The sequence below is a fragment of the Paracoccidioides lutzii genome (assembly GCF_000150705.2).
Source record: "Paracoccidioides lutzii Pb01 unplaced genomic scaffold supercont2.23, whole genome shotgun sequence".
In the NCBI taxonomy this organism is placed as follows: Eukaryota; Fungi; Ascomycota; class Eurotiomycetes; order Onygenales; family Ajellomycetaceae; genus Paracoccidioides; species Paracoccidioides lutzii.
In genome coordinates, this window is record NW_015440969.1 from 161,376 (window position 1) to 188,036 (window position 26,661).

At 47.5% G+C, this 26,661-nt stretch overlaps 8 protein-coding genes across 8 annotated transcripts; 4 read left to right on the forward strand and 4 right to left on the reverse strand.

Moving 5' to 3' along the window:
• Positions 1–117: 117 nt before the first annotated feature.
• Positions 118–1,232, reverse strand: PAAG_07279 (farnesyl pyrophosphate synthetase; the record flags this gene model as incomplete). Its single annotated transcript, XM_002790696.2, has 2 exons — positions 118–1,038; positions 1,113–1,232. 2 exons carry the CDS (start codon positions 1,230–1,232, stop codon positions 118–120), a joined length of 1,041 nt encoding a protein of 346 aa, XP_002790742.1.
• Positions 1,233–1,859: 627 nt separating this feature from the next.
• PAAG_07280 (cell division cycle protein) lies at positions 1,860–4,173 on the forward strand (the record flags this gene model as incomplete). Its single annotated transcript, XM_015846187.1, has 4 exons — positions 1,860–1,963; positions 2,035–2,758; positions 2,829–3,012; positions 3,077–4,173. The coding sequence occupies 4 exons, from the start codon at positions 1,860–1,862 to the stop codon at positions 4,171–4,173; spliced, it is 2,109 nt and encodes a 702-aa protein (XP_015700622.1).
• Positions 4,174–4,601: 428 nt separating this feature from the next.
• PAAG_07281 (hypothetical protein) lies at positions 4,602–7,988 on the reverse strand (the record flags this gene model as incomplete). Its single annotated transcript, XM_015846188.1, has 3 exons — positions 4,602–5,000; positions 5,100–6,780; positions 6,838–7,988. The coding sequence occupies 3 exons, from the start codon at positions 7,986–7,988 to the stop codon at positions 4,602–4,604; spliced, it is 3,231 nt and encodes a 1,076-aa protein (XP_015700623.1).
• Positions 7,989–8,550: 562 nt separating this feature from the next.
• On the reverse strand, positions 8,551–10,210 carry PAAG_07282 (splicing factor 3A subunit 3; the record flags this gene model as incomplete). The annotated part of the gene is made up of 3 exons (XM_002790699.2): positions 8,551–8,575; positions 8,648–10,059; positions 10,121–10,210. The coding sequence occupies 3 exons, from the start codon at positions 10,208–10,210 to the stop codon at positions 8,551–8,553; spliced, it is 1,527 nt and encodes a 508-aa protein (XP_002790745.1).
• A 320-nt stretch (positions 10,211–10,530) lies between these two features.
• PAAG_07283 (ATP-dependent RNA helicase FAL1) lies at positions 10,531–11,865 on the forward strand (the record flags this gene model as incomplete). The annotated part of the gene is made up of 3 exons (XM_002790700.2): positions 10,531–10,561; positions 10,617–10,871; positions 10,925–11,865. The coding sequence occupies 3 exons, from the start codon at positions 10,531–10,533 to the stop codon at positions 11,863–11,865; spliced, it is 1,227 nt and encodes a 408-aa protein (XP_002790746.1).
• A 2,398-nt stretch (positions 11,866–14,263) lies between these two features.
• On the reverse strand, positions 14,264–18,101 carry PAAG_07284 (WD repeat-containing protein; the record flags this gene model as incomplete). Its single annotated transcript, XM_015846189.1, has 7 exons — positions 14,264–14,381; positions 14,454–14,601; positions 14,681–15,161; positions 15,221–15,624; positions 15,692–15,786; positions 15,860–16,947; positions 17,973–18,101. The coding sequence occupies 7 exons, from the start codon at positions 18,099–18,101 to the stop codon at positions 14,264–14,266; spliced, it is 2,463 nt and encodes an 820-aa protein (XP_015700624.1).
• A 2,095-nt stretch (positions 18,102–20,196) lies between these two features.
• PAAG_07285 (vacuolar ATP synthase catalytic subunit A) lies at positions 20,197–22,868 on the forward strand (the record flags this gene model as incomplete). The annotated part of the gene is made up of 5 exons (XM_015846190.1): positions 20,197–20,841; positions 20,923–21,007; positions 21,076–21,743; positions 21,808–22,704; positions 22,812–22,868. 5 exons carry the CDS (start codon positions 20,197–20,199, stop codon positions 22,866–22,868), a joined length of 2,352 nt encoding a protein of 783 aa, XP_015700625.1.
• A 970-nt stretch (positions 22,869–23,838) lies between these two features.
• On the forward strand, positions 23,839–26,661 carry PAAG_07286 (vacuolar protein sorting-associated protein; the record flags this gene model as incomplete). The annotated part of the gene is made up of 8 exons (XM_015846191.1): positions 23,839–24,014; positions 24,104–24,173; positions 24,259–24,353; positions 24,432–25,185; positions 25,252–25,893; positions 25,973–26,240; positions 26,318–26,402; positions 26,493–26,661. 8 exons carry the CDS (start codon positions 23,839–23,841, stop codon positions 26,659–26,661), a joined length of 2,259 nt encoding a protein of 752 aa, XP_015700626.1.

Sequence of the window (26,661 nt, forward strand, 5' to 3'; positions counted from 1 at the left end):
TTGTTTCCCCTCCCCTTTGTTGAAATGGACAATGTCTTCACAATAATAGAAAGTCAAAATACGGACTGGGAATTGTGAAAGAAATAATACAAAGAGCATTTAACTGAAACCAGTCATCTATTTGTCGCGCTTATAGATCTTAGCCAGAAACGATTCGAAGACTCCCTTCTTCAAGCCTTCCGATTCGTCAAGCCCCTCGATCATACCTCGGATCTTCCTAACCTGATCCTCCTCAAAGTCACGATAGACTTTCTCCAAATCAAGCTCGTTGAAAACAGCTTTTGCCTTCGCCTCCAGGGTGGCGTCCTTGCGGCCATACGATTCATCAAGCACCTTGCGCTGTTCCGGGGAACACCGCTTCAGAGCCTGGTTGATCACCCACGAGCACTTGTTATCCTGAATATCAGTGCCAACTTTGCCAATCTGCTCTGGCTTGCCGAACACGTCCAGGTAGTCGTCCTGTGCCTGAAAGTACTGGCCAAGCGGGATAAGGATGTCATGCGCCTGGCGCAAGTTGCCTGGCGTTGCGAGCTGGAGATAGTGAAGAGCAAGAGCAACTGGGAGGTAGAAGCTATAGTATGCGGTCTTGTAGATGACGATGAAGTTGAACTTGTCCATATTGAAGTTGTCCAGGTTGACATTGTCTTCTGGAGCGGTGAGAAGATCGCAGAGCTGGCCCAGCTCAGTCTGGAAACTGACCTCGTGAAATAGCTCCAGGAAGTCGACGTATGCTGGGTGGAAACGGAAGTGCTTCTTGAGGATAACGTAGATGCTGGATTCAAGCATGAAGGAGTCGTTGATGGCGATCAGGTTAACGCCTGGACGGCGATGCCAGCATGGCTTGCCGCGACGGGTGTGGGAGCCGTCCATCATGTCGTCGGAAACAAGGAAGAAGGCTTGAAGGAGCTCTGTTAGCCAGCCCAGGGTGCAGAGATGCTTGAATTGTTCATCGCTAAGCTTTCCGAGCAGCGCGAGACCAGTATCAGGGACAGAAAGTCCGCGATTTAGTTTTCCGCCAGGGGTATTTGCGTTCAGGGACTGATTTGGCAAACCATAGTTAATGGGGAGGGGACAGATTGGTTAATAAAACAGGAGAAAGAGAAAGTACGAACGGTTTGGAACCATTTAAGGGCATTTGAAGGTATCCCGTATTGATTCACATTGTCGCTGAGGTCCTGGACCAGCAACGGGAAAATCGCCTCGAAGTCTGCACGAGCAGTTCGAGACGCCATTGGAATGCTGTGAGTGATTAAACTATATATTTTCTCCGTCGAATGCGTATCGTATGGCGACTGCGAAACAGAAGAAAGAACAAGAAGTCTAGCTTAGATGGTCAACGGCTGGCATTTAAAGCCGTTGCGGGGCGATTTGGATTTCTCCTTGTTCCTGCGACAGAAGTTTATTAAAATTTGGCCGAGTCCAACGGTCAATCTTCGGTGCTTGTTTGCACTGATTGCATTGTTTGCACTAATTAACTAGTTACTCTGCATATTGGGCACGTGACGCGGACCTATCCCCAATATCTCGACGGGTTAGACAGACAGCCATAACATCATCAACAACAACATATGACCGGAAGGACATTCTCAGATGCCCGGGCGATTGATTAGGGAGGGGGATTTTTCGCAATCGGGCTAATTTACGAATGGGATGGTGGAACGCTTATGGATGTGTTCTGACCTTTCTTCAGTCCCGAGAAGGAGAAAAAAAAAACAACCCAACACCCATTTGCGCCTTGTCGCGTCCAGCAAAACAGGACAGTCGCGGTATATGCTGTCATCACCATAAATCACCATACAATACCGATGGAGAAATTTGTGTGTTGGAATCTATGATTACTGGCGCAGCGCGACTCTGCAATGGCCTCCAATTTAAATCGAGACAACCTGCGGGAACTCCGGTACCGCCTTGAAGATGCGGCCATTAAATGCTCCGAACGGTGTCTTTACCAGTCTGCAAAATGGTATGCGAGATGCTTTTACTCTGGCTACGACCGGAATCGCGCCTGCTGACACATTGCATTACCTTACCCAGGGCTGCAGAAATGCTGGACTCCTTAGTTCCACTTGGAAATATCGATGGCAGTGCAGATACTGACCTGGATTCTCCGATGGATACCACCCCCCCCCTGCCGCCCAACCCTTTACTGCAAACGCAAGACCCTGAAGAAGCTGCTTTAGAAGCTCGTGAAGCTCACAAATATATTCTTGCCAAATCATACTTCGACACTAGGGAGTATGACCGGTGTTCCGCCGTGTTCCTACCTCCCTCCACCTCCGCCATACCGCTGGCCCCCACCTCCGCTAATGTAAAGTCCAAGACGCCAGTCAGCCCTCAAAAAGGGAAGGGAAGAGCCTCTTCCTTTGGCGGATTGAGTGCCAACGCTGCCTCTCAGAATAGTTTCCCGCGATTAAGCCAAAAGTCCCTTTTCCTCGCTCTCTATGCTAAGTATCTAGCAGGCGAGAAGCGGAAAGATGAGGGAACGGAAATGGTTTTGGGTCCTGCAGACGGAGGCATGACCGTAAATAGAGAGCTTTCTGGTTTGGCACAGGGCTTAGAGGCATGGTTTACCCACCGGAAAGCAAAGGGCTTGGAGGATCGGGGACAAGGCTGGCTGGAATATCTATATGGGGTTATCTTGCTGAAAGGCAAAAACGAGGAAGAAGCCAAAATGTGGCTCATTAAAAGTGTGCATTTATATCCTTTTCACTGGGGTGCTTGGCAGGAGTTAAACGACCTCCTCGCCAACACAGATGAGGTACGCCCATTGCCTCCTTTTCCCGCTATGCTCCGCTACGTCACTATGCTAACATGAAGTTCTACTACAGCTAAAACGGATCTCTGACCAACTTCCCCAAAACATAATGACGCTTATATTTCATCTGCACTGCAGCCAGGAACTTTACCAGACTACAGAAGATACACACCATATGCTGACCGAGCTCGAGAGCATATTTCCAACTAGCGCATTTCTTAAGACTCAAAGAGCTCTGTTGTTTTATCATTCAAAAGGTTCTTCATCCCTCAAATCCTTTTCTCTCTTTTGATGTTTAACCTATCTTCTCCCTTCCAACAGATTTCGAGGAAGCATCTCACCATTTCTCTGAACTCCTCATCACTTCTCCTTACCGCCTTGATAGCCTCGACCACTACTCCAACATCCTCTATGTCATGGGTGCCCGCCCTCAACTTGCTTTCATAGCCCAAATAGCAACGGCTACTGATAAATTCCGTCCGGAAACCTGCTGCGTAGTAGGTAATTATTACTCTCTCAAATCTGAACACGAAAAAGCAGTCATGTATTTCAGGCGTGCCCTGACGTTGGACCGCAACTTTCTATCCGCCTGGACCCTTATGGGTCACGAATACATCGAAATGAAAAACACCCATGCCGCTATTGAATCATATCGACGAGCTGTCGATGTTAACCGAAAGGATTATCGCGCCTGGTACGGCCTCGGGCAAGCCTACGAGGTCCTCGACATGGCATTCTATGCCTTGTTCTACTATCATCGAGCTGCTGCTCTTCGCCCCTATGATCCCAAAATGTGGCAAGCTGTCGCTTCATGTTATGCCAAAATGGGTCGTCCTGAGCAGAGCATTCGAGCCTTCAAGCGCGCTCTGGTTGCGGGATCTTATTTCGAAGTAGGTTCTGCAGGCGCGCCGGGTTCATTTAGCAGTGTTGGCTCAGGAAGCTTACGGCAATTTTCACACCAGGCACATGGCGCCAATGCGCCGGTCACGAAACGCATCCTTGATCCGGATACACTTCATCAAATCGCCACGCTTTACGAACGCCTTGGCGACGAAGAGGAAGCAGCCGCCTACATGGAGCTTACTCTCCAGCAAGAAACGGGGCAGACAGGTGCTCATGATGGTGAAGCTGATGATAACGATGAATTGGAATTAGATCTCGAGGGCCTTTATCCCCAACGCACGTCGTCATTCACACAGAAAATCGGTGAAGAGGCTGAAGAGGAAACAATTGGCACGGGAGTCACAGCTTCAACGAGCAAGGCGCGCTTGTGGCTGGCGCGTTGGGCGCTGAAGCATGGTGATTTAAACAGAGCTGATTTGTTGTCTGGGGAGCTTTGTCAGGATGGCATTGAAGTCGAAGAGGCGAAGGCACTGATGCGGGATGTTAGGGCGAGGAGGGAAGGAGGGGGGGTTTGATGGACTGGCAACTAACTCTTTGTCCGTACACGCTGTTGCCAGTTGGCGATGGATGCGAAAGTTCGCAATCGGGTTTATACCTTAATATTTGTGTATTACTTATGTTTTATTGCACGGAAACGTAGGTGATATGGACTTGTTTCTGCAAATACCATGGTGCGGTGACAAGCTGGTTAGCGGGTTCCTCGATTCAAATAAATGAATGCCATTTACTCGGCTCTAGTTCTGGTCGTGCACCACTTCTAAATTGCCAATTATGCATTGGCAACCACCCCATTTGCCATAAACTTGAACGAATCATTAAATGATATATAATATTACCGGTATAATCGTGCACAACTGCGCATCGAGCCTGTTCCCTCGTGATTTAGAAATGAGAAAGACAACTCAGTCGTAAACCATAGAAACTTTTAAACCAAAAGCAACGACTATATCTCCCTCCAATAGAAGCTTAACTGAACATCCACATCCGTGGGCGGGGGGGAAGAAGACACTACACCCAAGGGGCCATTCTCCCCAGCTTTCCCATCAACTTCATGATCGAAAATTCTCTGTTTCCGCTTCCGTCGAAGAGAGGTCATACCGTATCCCCACTTCAAGCACCCAGCAAAAGCCTTTTCCCCAACCTTCTCCCACTGTTCTCGAATTCCCTCGAACTGCTTCACTTTACTATTTTCAATTAGGCCGTGCTCGAAAAATGCTTTCCAGTGGAGGAATAATATTTTCCCTCTTTGAACTGGAAGTGTTCCAACACGTTGTTTGGCGGCAAGCAAATTGCCGATTTGCGCAATGTCCGAAGCTATCTGCGTTGCGTCAAGAGCATTGGGCTGGACGAGGACAATGCCGTGTCAGCAGGAAGGCTCGCGGGGAAGCTTAATTTGAGGGAAGTGACCAATGGGATTGCTGGGGGATTTTGTATCTAGGACGCTGTCGAGGAAATCGGCGAAAGAGGATGTGAGGTGTTGATTTGCACTATGGAAAATGAGGTGAATACCATTATGAGATACTCCAGTTCCTCTCAGGATGGGTGTTTCAGATAGGAAAGCTGGGGGTCTGAGAGAGAGGTTGGTAGACCTGATTATGCTGTCTAAACTGACAGATGCCTGTGCTGATAACTTTCTCCGTTTGAAGCCAACATTGACTTTAGAGGGTAGTTGATCCTGGCTACATGATTGGCTTGGAGCTTGCTGGCCTGGTTCAAGTGAACCCTGTGATTCGACTTCTGTACACTGTCCAGGGGTTGCCATACATTCTACTTGACTGTTGGGGATTGTTGTCAAATCTATTACGCTCTGACTATCAGAGGAACGGTGGTTGGTTTGATTTGTATTGGATTGGGATAGGTTGGTGAGATTCGCCAAATGGCGACTCATCTGATCATCCTGTGAATTTGAAATGCTGGTGTTCGTCATTGTATGCGTATTATCTGCACGTATTGTGATGCAAGGTGATTGTGATCTCAATCTTTTAAATCGTTTCTGGCTTGCATCTTTCGGACCCCTTTGGCGAATACTAATTTCTGTTGGTTTTGGTGAGGAAAGTGTTGGCGTTGAGGGAGCTATCTCTGTACTATGTGGTAATTCAGGTAAAATATCCTGTTCAATTGTAGACAATGGGTCTCTGTGTTCATTGGGAGATTGATTGTATACTTCCGTTGGTGAGACTCCTGAGGCCACAGACATGGACGATTGCTCTAACGCATCCATGATATATCCAGGGTTGCCATCTGCAGCTTCTAGCTTTTCCTCCCACCGGACGCGCTCCTGCGATAGTTCATCCGTCGGGACTGAGCTGGCCTCTTTTGCCAACATTTGCAGCTCCTCTAAGGTTGTAGCGTCCTCAACATCCCGGTCGTTATGTATCTTCAGAACCCGGGGAAATCGTAATGTGAAATAGTTTACACCTGGACGTCTCTTAAAACCACCTCCTAGCATCTCAACCACAAACGGGGTTTTGAAAAGAACCTGTGGTTCAGGCAGTTGTATTTGATCGCTTCTGATGGAAAGTGGAAGGTCCTCATCATCCAAAACGCAACTGCAAAACTGGCCGAATTGATTTAGCGTTCGTATGAGTTGAATGTTCATGTTGTTTCGGCTGACAACATCTACTATACGGAATACCGGTTCCGAATTGTAGAAGAATCTGCCATTCTTTTCTCTGCATCCTACAAAGAACGAAGTCCACGTGAGGCCTTTTACCTCCACTAGTTTCGTCGCCTCGCGAGCATCGTACCTGGCCCCGACTATAGCGAAATCTGCGGTATCACCGAGCCCTGTTATATAATCCTTCTTTAATTTAATCCAGTGTCCGATGTTAGGATCTTCATTTTGGTCGATAGCAAAGTACGGCTCTTCACTGCCTTTTAAAACAAGCCCCTCCCAGCACTGCGAAATAGCTCTGGAGAAATGCGCCTTTAAAACCTCCTCAGTATTTGGCAAGGAAAAATCGATATATTCCTGCTCCACGATCACAGCACGCCCTTTGACAGGGTTTACAATTTCTTTTAGTAGCACCCTGCGTTCTCGATACGATTTCGGTAAACAAACGTCATCATTAATCAACAATATATCAAAAAACATTATATAGAGGTGTTCGTAGGGATGCGGTCTGCTCTATGTTAGCTGAGATGAAGAAGCACAGTTCTTAACTTAATTTTGTACCTACTGGGAATCGTTCTTTGCCCCAATGAAGGAGCCAGATCTAGCAACGTGTTTTCGAAGTTTATGAAACGGCAGTAGTTTCGATTTCACATCACTCCAGACGAGAAGTTCTCCCTCTAAAATGCAGTTCCGGGAAATTTTGCTGCCGGACTTTCCGATCCTTAGGCATTCCTTTAGAGTGGAATGAACACCGCTCCTGTCCGCAGTTGAGTCTCTGCCACTTTTTGAGAAAATTTGTATGCAGTTCGGTCGTTTGGCAAGATTAATATGTATCTGGCAATACTCTCCATCATATTTGCGTTCCACGCTCATTGTGCGTTTTCCTGCCATCTTGCAACAATGTTTAACCCCTCTGGCTTTGTAAAAAATTGGCCTTCCAACCTTTATTCCAACGGTAAGGGGTATATGAGATGCCGCAAAAGAAACCAGAAGCTTAGCATATTGGGGATCTGGGCGAGGAGGGAATCGTCTCATAGGGTCACAGCTCAGTAAATCTAGCGCAGCCCCAAAAGAATCCTGCACTAGAAGCAGATCCGGAAGATGAAATTGAAAATTTCTCAAGACAAAAGGAGCCGGCAAGGTTACGGGGCTGATATCCTTCAAAATGATTCTTGTAAACCACTTGGCCTCACGGCTAGTAAGCCGCCGGAAAACTGGCGAAAGCGCTTCATCCACGTTTGCAGCTGTTCGCTGTCGCCTCAAATCTGGGCCGGAGAACCGACATCTAGATGCGATCTGATTTAAGACATTGTCGATTTCTTCAACAGTTACTCCAGACTCCTCATGGATGTCATCCTCCGCTTGTTTCATCACCCTTTCCACACAATTCCCCAGATCCCCATTCCCGCACGTCCTATACGAATCTAGTTCCTGTCTCTTTGTCACCCCAAGAAGAAGACATCGACCAATAACCTTGACGAGCGACGGCTCCTTTAAACCAAATACTCTCTCCGGGCGCCTTTCCGGAAACAAACATGATAGAAGAGCAAGACGATCCGTCTTTCCGTCATGGATTTGCTTCGCATAGTGACTAAACCAGCTCTCAATGGTTGCAAGATCTGGGTTTCTCTTTATAGATGCGGTTGACACCTTCAAGGTAAGGTTGGCCTCGAGGTTCGAAAAGAGATCGCACACATAGGAAAACTTAAATCCCATAACATCTCACTAATGGCAAATGTGATGCCCTAATTGTCATACCGGAGATCACCACAATGGGCCAATGGGAAACGTCACGCTGACTGTCCAGAGATACGCCCTAAATACAGTGAGATCAGCAATCCAGTTATCGAGATAACGGAGATAACGGCATCAGATATATATATAGGCTACCGGAGCAACTAGCAGTACTAGGTAGAAAGATGAAGCTAGAGACAACCAGGGTTTTGATGCAACAATGGAGTCAATCCATGGAGGTTACGGAGTGGATTTTTTTGCCGTCACGAAAGTATCGCCAGATCACATGACTAAACGCTGACAGCAGCCAAAGAACTTGATGGATGTATTATCAAAGTATTTAATAGCCAGTAGTTTATATATTCCTTGCTGCACTCCAGAGAAGTTAAATAGTCAACGTAGTAGACTCTTCCCATAATATAGGTAGGATATCTATTCCAAACGCCCGGACGTACTCAATGGTGTGCCGAAAGCTCCGATCGCCGATAACGGTTAAATAAAAAAAATACACGAACGAGAAATATCACTATTTAAAGGACGCTATCTACAAGATGCCTTGCTTCTGGAGACTGTTTTAACACCGTTAGTATACCATCCTAGTTAATTCAGTGAGGAGGAGCAAACGGAAAAAAAGAACATACTCAAGATATATTCGTTCTGGCATCACATTGCCTTCGGCATCTTCCATCTGTACCACATTTTCTCTGGACTCCTTCTCCTTTTTCCGATCCTGTTCTAGTTTCTCCCAGAGTCTCAACGCTTCCTCGATCTTGGTGATCTCTCGGAACAAGCTAGTCTGCTGTGTAATTCCAAGACATCGTAGCCCGTAGATATGTCTAGCTTCCGAAAAGTGCTTGTCAAATGCACGTCGTCCCATGTAGACGAAGTTGCCGCATATTTCACAGGGCAGTTCCACCCCCAAACCGTGCAGCTTGTAGAGCCAGTATGGGATAGGTTTGCCGTCCCATGCAAGCGGCAGCTTGAGGGGATTGTAAATTTTCTCCTCGCTGTCACTATCAGAATCTGAATCCCCATGCCGTATTTCCGGTGGTTCTGCACTCTCTGCAAAGAGAGCATCAAGCTCCATCTGCCGCTCTCTCTCTGTCATTCCTTGTTTCCGTTCCACATTAACCCGTGTAGCTTGTCTTTCTTCTTTTAGAGTTGCGGCCAGCGATCGTACACGGTGTTCTCTTTCAGCAATTGCACGCTCCTTCAGGCGACGGCCCGCGGCGACAACGCCACCAGTGTCACCATTTGGATGGGTCGTGGAAGAGTTGGAGGACTCATTGGCTTTACGGGCCTTCGCAGCGCGAATGTGTTTTTTCCCGGTGAGATGATTCTTGTAGACATTCTGGTTTTTGAATTCTCTCTCGCAATCTGGACACCAAATTCCCTCACCAGTTCCTTCAGTCTTGGGACCGGAGGTGGTTTCTGCTGTGGTTTCTTCTTCCCACCCAGGAACTTTGTTTTCTCGCCATAGCTTTTCGAACTCTCCGTCGTAGCCGTTGAAAAGTTTGTCGAGAGGTTCCAAAGGTTTAACCCGTTTGATAAAACTCTCTAAGTACGAGGCAAGATCTCCGACATACTGGAAATACTTATCGGTAAGTTTGTTGCTCCGTTTGATGGGTAGTTGGGGCTGCGTGAACACGTCGAATAGGTCAAGGTATTGTAGGTATGTGAGTCTCTTCACCCCAGGCAAATTCAGGTAGTCTTCATGGATCTTCGTGAGGTCGAAAAACTGGCCATACGATTCTTCTCCGGAGAACATATTCTCCACTTCCATTCCGAATCCCTCATTTTCACCGGGGTGTCGTCTCTTATATGCTCGCTCAAGGTTCTCAACAGGTTCATTAGGGTATCGTCGATGGAAATCTTTAATTTCGTCTAATCGTTTGTAAAATTCATCGAAGGGTTCTCCAGTCGATATAGCCTGTACTTCCTTCGCTCGCAGACCTTCCACATCTTTGTAGATATCCAATAGCCTTTCCGATTGTTGTTGGATACGGTTAAGGAAGCCTGAAATTTGATGATCTCGGTTTAACCGGTCTCGAATCTGCAGACAACCTGTTAGACGAAACATCACAATATAGCAAAGGAGGGGGGTATTGGCGCACATTTCGAGGTTCATCTGAGACGCGATCACTGATTCCCTGCTCAAGTCTCTCCAAATCTTCGTGGATGAACCGCTGGTCCTCAGTCAGCATGTTTGCAACTCTTCTGCTATTCCTAGATCGTTGCCTTGAGCTGAAGAATTCGTTGATCCCCCGCAAAAGTTATCACTATCCACTGTATCCAGTTGTTGCAGTTTGACATCTGGGAAATGGACTGAGAAGTGTCACGTGGCAAATCAAACAAGGCAAACAACTCGCCAGCGCCTTTTAACATCTTTGACTTTTGGTCGTTAAAAAAGCTTCAAGATTCATTCAGTTGCCAGCACAACAAACAACACGGCAGCGAAGCGCAATATTATTCCTGCATATACCTCCTGTTTACTGACCTAACTCGGGATATCTGACTGTTTACCATGGCGGAAGGAATCGATAGGACAGCAGAGGGTACGTGTTTCTATCCAAGCTGTTTCTTCTCTACTAGTCTCTAATCCTTACATAGAGCGGATGGAGTTCACGACCTCGAAAGAGGTGACTGTCGCGCCCACCTTTGAGGATATGCACTTGAAGGAAAACCTCCTGCGCGGCATCTATGCATACGGATATGAATCGCCGTCTGCTGTCCAATCCCGCGCAATCGTCCAAATTTGCAAGGGGCGTGATACAATTGCACAAGCCCAATCTGGTACTGGTAAAACCGCGACATTTTCAATCAGTATTCTGCAAGTTATTGACACAGTTCTCCGAGAAACACAAGGTCAGTTTGACTTCACCTTATTCTTCTATCAGTTTCTGATATGTTTCTTGTAGCTCTTGTCCTATCGCCCACGCGCGAACTTGCCACCCAAATTCAGTCCGTTGTTATGGCTCTTGGGGACTACATGAACGTACAATGTCACGCTTGTATCGGGGGCACCAACGTTGGTGAAGATATTCGGAAGCTCGACCATGGCCAGCATGTTGTTTCTGGCACCCCCGGTCGTGTTGCTGATATGATCCGTCGTCGCCATCTTCGAACCCGAAATATCAAAATGCTCGTCCTCGATGAAGCCGATGAACTTTTGAACCGTGGATTCCGTGAACAGATCTATGATGTCTACCGCTACCTTCCTCCTGCCACTCAGGTTGTCGTCGTATCTGCCACTCTTCCCTACGATGTTCTCGACATGACTACAAAATTCATGACAGATCCAGTTCGCATTCTGGTCAAACGTGACGAATTGACCCTGGAAGGTTTAAAACAGTACTTTATTGCTGTAGAGAAAGAGGAATGGAAATTTGATACTCTCTGCGATCTTTACGACACCCTTACCATTACCCAGGCCGTTATTTTCTGCAATACTCGACGCAAGGTAGACTGGCTCACTGATAAGATGCGTGAAGCCAACTTCACCGTTTCCAGCATGCACGGAGAAATGCCACAAAAGGAGCGCGACAGCATTATGCAGGATTTCCGACAAGGAAACTCTCGCGTTCTTATCTCAACCGATGTCTGGGCTCGAGGTATCGATGTGCAGCAGGTTTCTCTGGTCATCAATTACGACCTCCCTAGCAATCGTGAGAACTATATCCACAGAATCGGACGAAGTGGCCGCTTCGGACGCAAAGGTGTTGCTATCAACTTCGTGACGAGCGAGGATGTTAGAATCTTGAGAGATATCGAGTTATATTACTCTACGCAGATCGACGAGATGCCCATGAATGGTACGGCATTTTACTTCTCTATTCCGTCGCTGTGTTTGTTCCTATGACTAATGATTTTATGTAACAGTTGCCGACCTTCTCACCTAGTTACTCCGTCAGATGGAGCGGAAATGCAGAATAATCGTTTACTATAAGCGTATTACACAGGAATAGGAAACCAGTTTATCATACACTCCACCCGTCGAGTTTGGGGTAGGTCGGCATTCATTTTCGCTGCCTATTCCCTAAGATGGAAGTTGTCGAGGTCAATAGAATTGTGGAGGAAAGGGGATACATTCTAAATTGGTATGCTCAACCATTCGTAACTATGTCTTAGCTGTGTCTTGTGAAATGCAAACTAACTGTCTTCCCACATTATCTATTTATCAGAGATACTCTACTTTTTTTTTCTCTTCTCTTCTCTTCTCTTTTGTAACGTGACCCCTGCGACCAACACTGAGCACCGTCTAGGACTTCTAGTATCTGTGTCAAAATCAGCCTGACGCTTGGGTTTTCTTTGTTTTGTCTATTTTCCCCAAATCTAATCCTTAAGCCGTCTTACTGGTCCCTCATAATAGAGAACCAGCGAAGGAGAGAATTTACTTAATCCGCATCTGATATGAATCTCGAAAACCGGGATGAAAAACACTTACCCACCTGCTATGCCTTTAGATATGAAATGTTTCCTGCAATTTATGATGAGGGGGAAATTGCGACTTAACTACCTGGTAGCTAGCAACAAACATTCGATATATGTGCTAGGGTATGCGATGTCTATTTCGAGCTTCGAGGACATTCAATCTGTACAATGAGCAAGTTCCGAGCAGTGTGTCTCTGAAAAGCAAATGTTGCCAGCCTAGACCTGCATGACGGCTGTCTATGGTTCTTACCACAACCCAGTGTCAGGGAATAATACTCAAATCAATTACACTTCAAGACCAGCCGCCTCAACACCCAGCCAATTATCTGCATGACTATGGTGAACTTCCTAACCATGATCTCGCAGTCCCCCGGGAACACAAGTCCAAGAGGGAAACCATTGCATCATGCATTTATGTTTCAAATATACGTAGTCGTCTTCAATTGTTGTATTAGAATACTGAATAAATCGGATGTGAAGTAGAAAGCAGAGTAGCTTTTTTTTAGATGCACTCCCCCAACTACCTGGTAGGTAGGTATCCATCCTATAATAACCATTATGTTTTACCCTAACTTAAATAACTAATTATTCGATATGGCCGTGCTCTGCCCTCTGGTAAACCCCCAATCAGATCATTTGTCAATGCTCCATGGTCAATACCAACAAATAGCAAGAAAATATGGAGAACACAAGGAGCCTGATAAAACGAAGTGAGTTGATCTGCCAGATGTTAAAATGGAAAAATAAATAAATAAATATTAGCAAACAGTGCACGTAGTAAATTGATATATGTACATACATAACAAGGGATAAAAAAAGAACACATAAACATATGCACATACACTGTGCACAACAAAAACAACAGATAGGAACTTTTCTTTCCCCCCCCCCCCCCCCCCCCCCCAAAAAAAAAAAAAAAATAAAAATAAAAATAAAAAATAAAAAATAAAAAAAACCTAAGACTTGAAAACAGACAAGGCACAAGAGGAATATAAATGGCAAAAGAAAGGAAGAGAAAAACACAGACTCCGCCCTGCTCCATATCCGGCCATCAACGGTTCCCTACATCTATGACCAAAAACTCGGTTTTAAATGATCAAAGAGAACAGATAGCTGGGCTAGCTGGGTGGTTTCCAGACGAAGCCAAGTAAAATGCTAAATGCCAAACCCCGTCCCCCTTTGGAAAAGGTATTCAATAACCTGTTAAAGGATACCGTGAAGTGAGGAATGAAGAGTCGTCGGGAGGAGTGAAGGAAATGAAAGTGTATCAAAATTGAGAATGAGGAGTGGGAACAGGATACACATAGGAGCTTAATATATCCTCTCACGATTGAAGGGGGCACGTTGATTATTAGCGTATGAAACCAACCTTTGAATTCTTTTATTTTCTGGCTTTTTTTTTTTTTTTTTTTTTTTTTTTTGCCCCTTTACACTTTTAAGATATTTCTCCATTCTGTGAAAATACTGGGTTTTCTATTAAAATTTCTGGTCTATCTACTTCCTGTAGGGATTGTTTGATTTGAGACGGGGGGGGAAAAAAAGGGAAAGAGAGAGAAAAAACATGCAATCCTTACAAAATAAAAGGGGAAAAATATTGCTTGATGAGCAGGAATGCTTATATCTGAGTTTAATAGCTAAGGTAGTTACATAAGGGAACGAGATTTATGTATGTATGTATGTATGTATGTATGTATGTATGTATGTATGCAGGCGTGGGTGGCTCTGGGCGAGTGGGCGGCAGGGCAACCGCCATTGGCGAAATGGACAACTAGATTGGCAAAGGAATTCAGGGGGATGCAACCAGAACACGTCACAGCGTGATGACTTCAGAAATTTGAGGATCGGTTGAAGGTAGTTCTTAGAGCGCTTGTCCGTGCCGCGCCATTCGATGGCATCCGTACTTTCCCTGAGACAGGGGTGCAGGTCGGCGGATCCCTAGTCCATCTGGTTGGTAGGGGTGCATGTTAGAAGTTATTCTCTCTGTTTCCTCCGTTTGTAACTATGCAAAGCACTTACATTCGAACTTTATGATCGTCCCCCGCCGATGCAAACATTCCAGGATCCTTCGGGTTCCATGATACCGCATTGACGCAACCGTGTCCGTGGCCCTGGAGTGTTGCGACGAGCGTGCAGTTCTCCTTGTGCCAGATGTGGATTTTTGAATCTATACGATTCGATAATATCGGTTAATGAACGTCGCAGGAAGGCTGCTTATCTTTATGATAACAGTTTTAGAAGCTTACCTTCGCTGCCGCTGACGACGAAGTTCTCAGCAGCGCCACCAAACGTACTCCTGATGATAAAATTGCCCTGCTTCTGCCCAAGATACTGTCGCACAACTTCCCCCGTCTCAATACCCAACAATTGCACTTCGCATTCAGACGTGCTAAGTAACATATATCTCGAATCTCGGCTGATATTGACGCACGTGAGATCCAGTTTGAGGGTCATGCTATATTCCTCGACTCGGGTCTCGAAATTATATACGTAGACGCTTTTCTCCGTCGATATGGCAACCAGTCGACGGCCATCGGGAGAAATTGAACAGTCTCGTACTCGGTAATTGCCTGACCACTTGTAAAGAGACTCGCCTACAACGCTCCAGAGGCAGAGCTGGGATTGGCTGTCGAGAGAACCGGTCACGAATGACTCACTGTCTGGCGCCCATGCGGCAGAGGTCACTGGCTCATGGTGGTGATCGATGGTTAGGATGCAACGGCCAGTCTGCAGTGGATGCTGTTAGTTATTAAAACAACAGTTGAAAGGGAAGGAAAATTGCATACTTCAACATCCCATAGCCTGGCCTTATAATCGTGGGAACAGCTGATAAGTTTGGTATCATCAGGACTCCATGTTGCATATGCAACGGATCCGCCGTGATCGGTAAGCCTATGGATGACAGCAAAGGTAGCAACGTCATATATGATGACGAGGTTCTCGCGACCCGCTGTTGCTAGCTTGGTGCCGTCATGGGAGAATTCGAGGTACCAGACTTCATCCGTGAGTTCAGTAAGTTCGAGGGATGTTCGTAAGGGGAACTGGGATCGGTCGCACTGGTGGTCTGAATAGAGTGAGGGAGGTATTGCAGTATTATGATATAAGCACTGGTTGATCTGATTTTCCTTCACATGGTCAAGCAAAACTGCTAACCGGTGGTCGGGGATCATGACAGCGGGGGATATAGATTCTAGATAAAGAATACATTTTAAGTGTTAATCCTTCAGGATACGGGACTATTGCAGGAGAAAACTCACTCGATAGGTCTGACAGCAGTTTCTGTCGTGACTGCAATACTGAGCCATTCCAGCCCGCTTGCGCACGTAAGCTATCTGCAGGACACATCAAAAGTCTGGTAAGATGTTAGCTCAAACCCTTCAAGTTAGGGATCCCAAGTCAACTTCTGTGATCCAAAAATAGCATACCTGGAGAGTGCATGCAGTTGTCCGATATCATGGTTTAGCGGCGTTAGTTCCTGTCGAAGCACCATCAAAGCCGTTCCAAGATCCCGCTGCACTAATAACTCGAGGAATTTCTGTTGTCTTAAGCGGAAGAGCATCTCGTTTTTGTCCGCGCCGTCCGCTAAGATAAGAAAGTCGTGTTCAGGCAAAATATCAGACTCTGTTCCACGGACATTAGAAGTTCCTCCGCCTCCACCATCAGAATAATATGAAGCCAATAATATGCCCTCCGCATCAGTCCATCGCCCATCTAGTACAGCTGACCTAAAAGCAGCTACGGCGGGAGTTTCTAGCTGAAACCCTGACTCCCGGCTTAAGGCAGACGCTGCCTCATCGTATCCCAGATCGTGCAAACTTTGAATTAAAATTCTAGTCACTTCTTGCCGATCATGACCAAAATATGTAGGTGAGAGAGAAGCAGGTGATTTTCCCGAGCCGTTTGCGTGGGATTGACCATTTGAGCTTGAGTGGGGGGATCTGTCGTTAGTTGAGCTGGAAACAGCAGATTTCCGTAAGGGAGAGGTGGTTGAGCCGTTTGATATGGGAGAGAAGCCGTTCGCGTTTGAAGTCGAAGCTCCGCCGTCAGACCGCATGTTGGTATCCGCCAGGCGCCTGCGCTTGGGCGAAGGAGGAAAATCGTCCCTGTTGATATCCCTTGCGTGTTCTTCAACAGACCGTCTGCGTCTGCGTTGGCCTGGACTAAGATTTCCGGACCTCGACCCAGCCCTTTCGGACTGATCAGGAGTTCGTTCCCGACGACGGCGGCGGTGGTTAGGTTGGTGAGAACCAAGCTCGCCAGATTCACGATGACCGGTGTGAGTACCTAAGCTTTGAAACCTCGAAGATGGCACGTTGTTTGAGAGAGATTGGGGGGAATCCTCGTCGTGGCTGATCTGGACGTCAGATGCTGTCGAGGAAATAGGTATGAGAGGGGTAGGTGCAGACTGGAGGACTATTGAAGGGTTGGAGGGGCCAGGAGCGGCTGGGGCGGGAGTATGTGGAGGAGATTCGTCTGCCAGATCGAAGTTGCTGCTTAGCCCTCCAGCCTGGCTCTATACAGAACCAGCTGAAGAGGCCTATTCAGTGAAAGGAAACAAGAGAGCGTTCCGCAGCCAGATCCAAAAGCTCTGGAGCCGGCCACACACGCCACGAGCTCTTCTCCTCCGATGGAGCTGTGATGAGAACGGATTTATCGTGTTCAATAAGGCGGCAGATTTTATTTTTGGGTGTGTCCGGTTCAGGTCAATGTCAGGTTGGTCCGGGTCTTCCAAAAGCACCGAGGGAGATTTGTTGTGGTGGTGCTTGCACTGTTGGGAAGGACGATAAAAGTGATTGGAGGAAACAGGATGAGGTAATAAGTAAGGTGGAATCAGGTAGTCAACTAAATATACGTTTTGAGCTGGTCTTGGGACAGGAGAGCAGTAACTATTTCAAGAAACCCACTCGATTGAGAAGGCCGATATCAAGGATGCTGACCCGGGGGGGGGGGGGGGGGGGTGGGTGTGTTGAAACAAAGCCAGAGAGAAAAGCGTTTGAGAGTTGGTGGTGTGCTGTCGTCGTCGCCGTGGCTCTTATGCCGAAGGAGCAGAAACAAAAGGTGGCCAACCTTGGTACAAGCCAGGACGCAGCCTGGGATGATGCTAACTGGCGGGTATGCCAAACAGAGGGAGGGCTGCACACATCTCCCCCAATTTCCTAGCTCGAGGGGACAACAGCAGTCGGGGGATGGCGGAACACGACGACCAAGCACACAGGGTCAGGGGAGGAGAAGAACCGTTGAAAATGGGTGCAGACGGGGGAGATGTCGTTAAGAAGATGAATAAATAGGCTCTAACACAAAACACGTGTGTATTGGTTGACCAACCATGCATGTACTCCGGCATACAGTCTGCAGCCGGGAGTGACTTGGCTGGCCCAGATCACAAGACCGTTAACTAAGCTGCCTTCCCAGCCAGAAGTAATAATAATAATCACGGTCTGTCTGACCGTGGTGACCGTACGCATTACAACAAACTTTCAACATGACACAACAACAGCCAGCCCATGCTAGATCCAATGGCCAGTGACGTAATATTACCCGAAGCAGGAGTTTTAGGGTGTTGTGATCGCGGTCACCATCATCAGCTTTCTTCGGTTTCTTCTCCTCCGTCTTCGGAATCAAAAAATATGATGCTAGAGATCGAAATGAGAATGTGGAAATTGGCATTGCCCTTATAGAGGGGTTTGTTTCCATTTCTCTGTCAATAATATTCCAAGATCGCTTCACCCTCTGCGGCGTGCTGCAATCTGGATGCGGCCATTTAAGCACTCACTAATCAGCAAATCCCTGGCCGGCATGTTTCTCAGAACCCTATCAACAAGATTACCTAGATAAAAGTAGAGATTGGCCCCCAGACTGACCGTTCATTGGTCTCGAAGTGATTGTTGTTGGTGATAAGTCGAAGTGAAAGAAAACCCTTGATTATAGCCGTTTCATTCTTCAACAATATCTCTCTTTTGAGTCACAAGAGTTATTTGCCTGCTGTTTGACTGAACGGGTTCCAGGATGACAAAATACGCTCAACTCGAGGAAACACTTCAAAGTAGAAACGCTGGTGTTTGTGCGTGCAAGCAGCTTACCTGGGGAATATTTAGGCGTGGATTGAGGTGTTAAATTTGTTTCGAGTGCAAAGAAATTTGAAACAGCTGACATGATGAGCCTTCACATGGCCAGGATGATGTTATATAACTACAGTGCACAATAACTAGTATAACCCGTTGACGAATATCATCTCTTCGAGTTGATCAATCACCTAAACTACCACTTTGCCCCCTTCTTCAACCCAGAAATATCATGCGTAGCCAATGAACGAGCTACTCAACCAGCCAAAACCAACCTACCTACCCGAACCTAAGAAGATAGATCGATACATATCAGCTAACGTTGCCCATCGTGGCTCACCCGTTTCGCTGATCGGTGATCACAACACAGACAGCCCTTCCCCTCCCCCCGCCCCCGGGCAGCCAAAAAGCCCCTGTGAACCTCCCTCACCCATCTTTGTCACAGGTTGTCAGTCCCTTGGCGGCCAGAGAGACTTGTTCACGCGGCGCTGGCAGCAGCCCTGGATTTTGAGAGAAGGCTTGAAGGTTTTTTTTTTTTTTTTTTTTTTTTTTTTTTTTTTTTTTTTTGTTGTTGTTGTTGTTGTTGTTTGGAGTCTTGCCGGAGCATGCTCTCGTAACTACACTCCTGTCTCTATCCTTTCACACGGCACACATGCATCGAGTGCAGCTAACTACTGTATGGGTGTATGGATGTATGTACAGTACAGTTCGTAGTTCATCACTCATCTTCGACCAAGGGGGGGGCCCACAAAACTTCCAGACATGCAACAACATTCCTTGCAGGAAATTCTGTCAATGAAGGAGACTGATTAAGTTCTACACATGGCGCATTTCTTCCAGAAACCGCGAGTTTAATCAGCTCCCTGGTGAAATCCACGGGGCCCTGACCAGCCGGGTAAATCTGCCGTTGGACCGGGGGTATGTGGAGATCAACCCTTGCGAGGAAACAGGTTGAAGCTTAATGATCGTCGGGAATTCTACAGGGTACTCGAAAGAGCCAACCTCTCAGCTCTGAGATATAACTCTTTGGCAATATGTTGTTCTTTTAAGAATTCTTCTTCATTTTCATGCCTCCCCATCTCTCGTCCGTCAGCCAGCTAATTGTTTTGCCGTTGATTGACATCGTTCTCTGTATTCTTGATTATCGCTTCTTCAGCACGTCCTTGGACCGCTGGACGCAGCAACACTCTCAGCCCTATTAATTACTTTCAATAAAAATATAAAAACCCTTTGCCTTCTTAGCTCTTCTTAGAGTGAGCCTTGCTACAACTGCTTACATACAAATATTCCAGACATTTTATATACTGATCTGGGACTACAGGGATCATGCTGCAAGAGTTGCTCTCTGTCCTGCCCTTTCAGCTACCACCCGAAGTACGCAACTATAGGCGAAGTGAACAGACCCACTGGACTACTTTTGGCCTGGTGAAGCTTCACACCCAATGATGATGATGATGATGATGATGATGATGATGATGATGATGTCGGCGGATGGATTCCGTTCTGCTCCCAACAGGAACACAAGTGATAAATCGATGGTTAAAGAAAGCCTTTGTATTTATTGATGCATCAGTCAAATTAGATATTTACTCACGTAGCAGATGCAATCAATCAAGAGTTGCAGATCCATAGAATTAGAATCAGATAGAGTATTTGTCTGTTGATTGGGTTAGCGAGGGATTTAGTTAAAATGCTGGTCCATGATTGCCCATAGTTTAAGTTACCGCCCAGCCAGAATATTGCGCTGGGGAACTGGGCGGGCGCTGACAACAGCCAACCACAAGCATCATCGCCAACCCGCCAAACCACCAAGTGGGAAGAGACCTGCACCGCATCACCTACTCAACGACGCTTCAAGCTACCTTCCGGGCTCCGATTCCCAAGATCATATGCTGGGCCTTGGTCGACCATCCTTAAAATCGCGGCCATCTCTCATAGACCTCATCGTTTCCAAAGGCGAACCGCCCAGCCGTCCCTCTGCTCCCACCGTTACCAGTCCCAGAACCGGGTTGTCAAGCGATCCGCCGCTTACGCCACAGCCCAACCTGAGGCAATCTCTCAACTCCAACAACCACCTTATCATCGAGCATTACCACCAACATAATCAGCACAATCATCAACAACGCCACAGCAGCAGCAACGGAATTCCAGCTCCTCTCCCCCTCCCCCTCCCCCTCCCCCGCTTCTCCCTGCCTGATTCGCACAATTCATCTCCCGACATGTCTCCAGCAAACTCGAAGAGAAATCACGCGGAGCCCGGCGAGGAACACCGTGGTTCAATTTACTCGGTCTCTGGACCCGTCGTCGTTGCGGAGAACATGATAGGCTGCGCGATGTATGAACTGGTGGGTGTCCAAATAAGCCGATAGTCCCCCCAGAAGCTACGTCTGGAGATCCCTTGTTTTCTGATATCCCAGTTTTTCTAGTGTCAAGTGGGCTACGACAAACTAGTTGGAGAAGTTATTCGAATCGATGCGGACAAAGCTACAATTCAGGTCTACGAGGAAACAGGTGATTTGAACGGAACCCTCCGGGCCGCTCCAAAACCAAGACTAACCTGTTTGTCCTTCCCTATCTAGCCGGAGTAACTGTTGGTGATCCCGTGTACAGAACCGGAAAACCATTATCTGTAGAACTCGGCCCGGGATTGATGGAGACGATCTACGACGGTATCCAGCGACCTCTCAAAGCCATCTCCGACGCCTCCGGCAGCATCTATATTCCGCGCGGTATCTCCATCCCAGCCCTCGACCGAGAAAAGAAATGGGACTTCAAGCCAGCCAATCTCAAAGTCGGAGACCACATTACCGGCGGTGACATCTGGGGCAGTGTGTGGGAGAACAGCCTGTTGGATGACCATAAGATCCTCCTACCACCCCGCGCACGGGGCACTATTACACGCATTGCGGGGCCCGGTAGCTACACCGTCGACGAGAAGCTCTTGGAAGTTGAGTTCGATGGCAAAAGATATGAATATAGTATGGTGCACCAGTGGCCAGTTCGTGTCCCTCGCCCCGTCAACGAGAAGCTGGCATCCGATTCGCCTTTTATTGTCGGCCAGCGTGTCCTTGATGCTCTCTTCCCGAGTGTCCAAGGTGGAACAGTGTGTATCCCCGGTGCATTTGGATGCGGGAAGACAGTCATCAGTCAAAGTGTCTCCAAATTCTCCAACAGCGATATCATTGTGTATGTTGGATGCGGCGAGCGTGGAAATGAGATGGCCGAAGTCTTGATGGATTTCCCAGAGGTAGGGGAACATTTGTTACCCTTCTTTTCACGTAGAGAATTCTTAAAACTAACTTGCAACCTAGCTCTCAATCACCATCGACGGCCGTAAGGAGCCCATCATGAAACGTACCTGTCTCATTGCCAACACGTCCAACATGCCCGTCGCTGCCCGTGAAGCTTCCATCTACACCGGCATCACTGTTGCAGAATATTTCCGTGATCAGGGTAAAAATGTCGCTATGATGGCAGACTCTTCTTCTCGCTGGGCCGAGGCCCTCCGTGAGATCTCAGGACGTCTGGGAGAAATGCCTGCTGACCAGGGTTTTCCCGCTTACCTCGGTGCCAAACTCGCCTCCTTCTATGAACGTGCCGGCAAGAGCATAGCTCTAGGAAGCCCCAAGCGAATAGGTAGCGTCAGCATCGTTGGCGCAGTGAGTCCTCCCGGTGGCGATTTCACCGACCCCGTCACGACCAGCACGCTTGGTATCGTGCAAGTTTTCTGGGGTCTGGACAAGAAGCTCGCGCAGCGCAAACACTTCCCGTCCATCAACACTTCGGTCTCGTACAGTAAATACACCAACGTCCTCGATAAATACTACGCAAAGGAGCATCCGGAGTTCCCCCGGCTCAGAAACAGGATCAGAGAGCTGCTCACCAACTCCGAAGATCTGGACCAGGTCGTCCAACTCGTTGGGAAATCGGCGCTTGGTGATCCGGACAAGATTACCCTGGACGTCGCCGCGTTACTTAAGGATGACTTCTTGCAGCAAAACGGGTACAGCGACTATGATCAGTTCTGCCCCTTGTGGAAGACGGAGTACATGATGAAGGCATTCATGGGGTACCATGATGAGAGCCAGAAGGCCATTGCGCAGGGACAGAGCTGGGCAAAGGTTAGAGAGGCCACGGCTGAGATCCAAAATATGCTACGGGGAATGAAATTTGAGATTCCAGATGATGAAGAGGCTGTTACTAAAAAGGTGATGATTCCCCCACATGCCGCAACCCAACATCACATCCCCCTTCATCCCCCCATCTGTAAGGGTAATTTATTTCGTATGCTAACATTTTCTGCACGAACCTACAGTATGAGAAAATCCTTCAAGATATGTCTGAGAAGTTCGCCTCAGTGTGTGACGAGTAGAGTCGATATTCCCTCCAACCCCCCTTTTTCCTTTTGCTTTAGCTTCTTCCATATTATAAAACTTCCCACATCGTCAATGTAGTCGTTTTGTTTGCAAGAGCTGCATGCAGACTCTTTTTCTTTGGTTTGCCTTTTGTGTTTCTTTTTGGGACCCCTGGTAGTTTAGCTTATGTCCATGGTCCCAGATTGGAGGCTCCGTGGCAATAGTACTAAAAGCCTGCCGCTTTTGTTTTTTACGTAGTGTAAGGTTTTCTCATAAAAGCCCCTTTTTGTGGGTTGTTTTATTGGTGGATTTATCTTGATGCGCGTCCTGATCGCACGGATCATATGACGGAAAATACGGGTGAATATCTCCCATCTCGTTGCAGACTGTGTTGCATGATAGGCCGCACTGTCAAGCGGAGAATGTGTGTATGACCGTCTCAGTATACTCAGAACGCTAACCATTAATACCGTGACTTGGGTATCATCTGTCTCCATAAAAGCTGCCTAGATCCATCCCGTGCCAGGTGTGAAAGGAGGGTACATTATCTCATTGTCGAGGATGATTTAAGTAGTATGGTTTCATCTAACTATCTGTGTGCTTCGATACTTATCATAGAGCTATGCAAACACCCCCTGTGGAGTTGACTCTTCTCATTGGAAGCTTGCTCTTTGGAAGGTCCCCGTTCAGATATCCCCGATTCTTGGGAGTATGGGAGATTTGATTGCAGAGGGACGCGTGAGGGAGCTGGACAGTAACAGCTGTAAAAGCAATGACGCGCGGCCGTCTTAGTCATTTCCTGTGATCTTCCCGCGTAGTTCGTCCCAAAGATAATATTTGCGAGAAAAATGCGAGAAATGCGAGAAATGCGGATGCCTAAGAAGTATCTGGACGTTTTTGAGAAGCCTCCCAGCGGCTGGGTGGCTTAGTCATCCGCCAGCCCGACCATGGGGAGGGCCACGGTAGCGCGATAACTATGCAACATTCATGTCTCTCTGTCTTCCTCAGGACGGCTCACGTACAAAACACACCTCCAACACCTCCACACGTCGCAGATTCTCTGCTGTCCTCTGCCGAGTTATCACTTGTATTCGCTGGCTGAGTTACTACGAGGCAAAGGCGCCTTCTCTGCCCGACATGTCGGCGCCCCAAACTGGTTACTCGTGCGTCTCCAAATACCTGTGATAGATGACCCTGTCGTTGTCATCTCTCCGCTCAATGATGCTAGCTTGCTAACCTTGCCCCCGAATAGAATAAATGTTAATGACCCCACCCTTATTTCGCTGGTAAATAAGCTGCAGGATGTCTTCACGACAGTTGGTGTATGTCTTTCCTTCCCCCGCGCATTCATATTGGGCGAGGCTTGACACCGGCACTGACACACACCCCTTTGCTACGCCGATTTAGGTTCAAAACCCCATTGATCTTCCGCAAATAGTGGTCGTCGGTTCACAGTCCAGCGGAAAGAGTTCAGTGCTGGAAAATATCGTTGGAAGAGACTTGTGAGTTGGCTATTGCTAAATGTTTTCTCATCTCTCCAGCGACGGGCCCACTGACTAGAGATGAACCGCAAAAATTAGTCTTCCTAGAGGTTCCGGAATCGTAACTCGACGGCCCCTTGTTCTACAACTTATCAATAGGCCTTCTTTAGTGAAACCGCAGGCCAACGGGGTGAAGGAAGAGAAGCTCGAGACCACCGATAAGGAGGCTAATCTGGACGAGTATGGCGAATTCCTGCATATCCCTGGGCAAAAGTTTTACGATTTCAACAAGATCAGAGATGAGATTGTTCGTGAGACTGAGCAGAAGACTGGGCGCAATGCGGGCATTTCACCAGTACCGATCAATCTGAGGATCTACTCCCCGAACGTCCTGACACTCACCCTCGTCGATCTGCCCGGCTTAACCAAAGTCCCGGTCGGAGATCAACCCAAAGATATCGAGAAGCAAATACGAGATATGGTATTAAAGCATATTAGCAAGTCAAATGCCATTATCCTTGCCGTCACTGCTGCGAACCAGGATCTTGCCAACTCCGACGGCCTGAAACTTGCCCGAGAGGTCGATCCCGAAGGCCAACGGACCATTGGTGTGCTTACAAAAGTAGATCTTATGGACACAGGAACGGACGTGGTGGATATTCTTGCTGGCAGAATTATTCCCCTGCGTCTGGGTTACGTACCCGTCGTCAACCGCGGGCAAAGGGATATCGAGAATAAACGACCCATTTCCTATGCGCTGGAGCATGAGAAGAATTTCTTCGAGAACCACAAGGCTTATCGGAATAAGTCGTCATATTGTGGAACGCCATATCTTGCCCGGAAATTGAATTTGGTATGCTTGCAGTTTAGAAGGATAATGAGCTCTTATGCGCCCTTGGAAGCTAACACTGATATATAGATTCTCATGATGCACATTAAACAAACTCTTCCTGACATCAAAGCTCGTATCGCCTCTTCTCTCCAGAAATACACCACCGAGCTCGCCCAACTTGGCGACTCCATGCTCGGAAACAGCGCCAACATCATCCTCAACATCATCACGGAATTCAGCAACGAATATCGGACAGTGCTGGATGGAAATAACCAGGAATTATCCAGTGTCGAGCTTTCGGGAGGGGCGCGTATTAGTTTTGTCTTCCATGAACTCTACTCCAACGGCGTCAAGGCAGTCGATCCATTCGACCAGGTTAAAGATATCGATATTCGCACCATCCTCTACAACTCCTCCGGCTCCTCTCCGGCCCTATTCGTCGGTACCACCGCCTTCGAACTTATTGTCAAACAGCAAATCAAGAGACTTGAGGACCCAAGCTTGAAATGCGTGTCGTTAGTTTATGACGAACTCGTCCGGATTCTGGGACAGCTGCTCAGCAAGCAACCGTTCCGTAGATATCCGCAACTCAAAGAGAAGTTCCACAGTGTTGTCATTGCGTTTTTCAAGCAGGCTATGGACCCGACGAACAAATTGGTCAGGGATCTGGTGGCGATGGAGTCGTGCTATATCAATACTGGGCACCCGGATTTTTTGAATGGACATAGGGTTAGTTTTATACAATAACTTCCCCCCCCCCCCCTTTTCTTCCGATATCAACTTCCTTCTGACCATTGTTTATTATTAGGCGATGGCTATCGTTAATGAACGACACGCTGCCTCCAGGCCAACGCAGGTCGATCCCAAGACGGGCAAACCCCTCCCGCCCTCAGCAGTACCTCCACGATCGGCAAGCCCGTCGCTTGATCCCATGTCAGACGCCAACGGTGGGTTCTTCGGCAGCTTCTTTGCGTCTAAGAATAAGAAGAAGATGGCGGCAATGGAGCCTCCACCGCCCACCCTCAAGGCGTCCGGGACTTTGTCTGAGCGGGAGAATTCGGAGGTTGAGGTTATTAGTATGTGGTGCTCCGATGTTTATCTATGACGGTTGCAGACATATTCCTGGTTTACGTACTAACGACGACTCAAATAGAACTCCTGATAAACTCATATTATAACATCGTCAAGAGAACCATGATCGACATGGTCCCCAAGGCAGTTATGCTTAATCTTGTCCAGTATGTTTTTTTTTTTTTTTTTTTTTTTTTTTTTTTTCGTTCCTCTTTTCCTTTCTTTCTTCCCACACTCAAACTAATCTGCACGTACAGGCACACCAAAGATGAAATGCAACGCGAGCTCCTTGCCCAAATGTACCGATCCGAGGAATTCGACGACCTCCTCCGCGAAAGTGAATATACCATCCGCCGACGAAAGGAATGCCAGCAAATGGTGGAGAGCCTTACGAGGGCGAGTGAGATTGTTAGCCAAGTCCAGTAG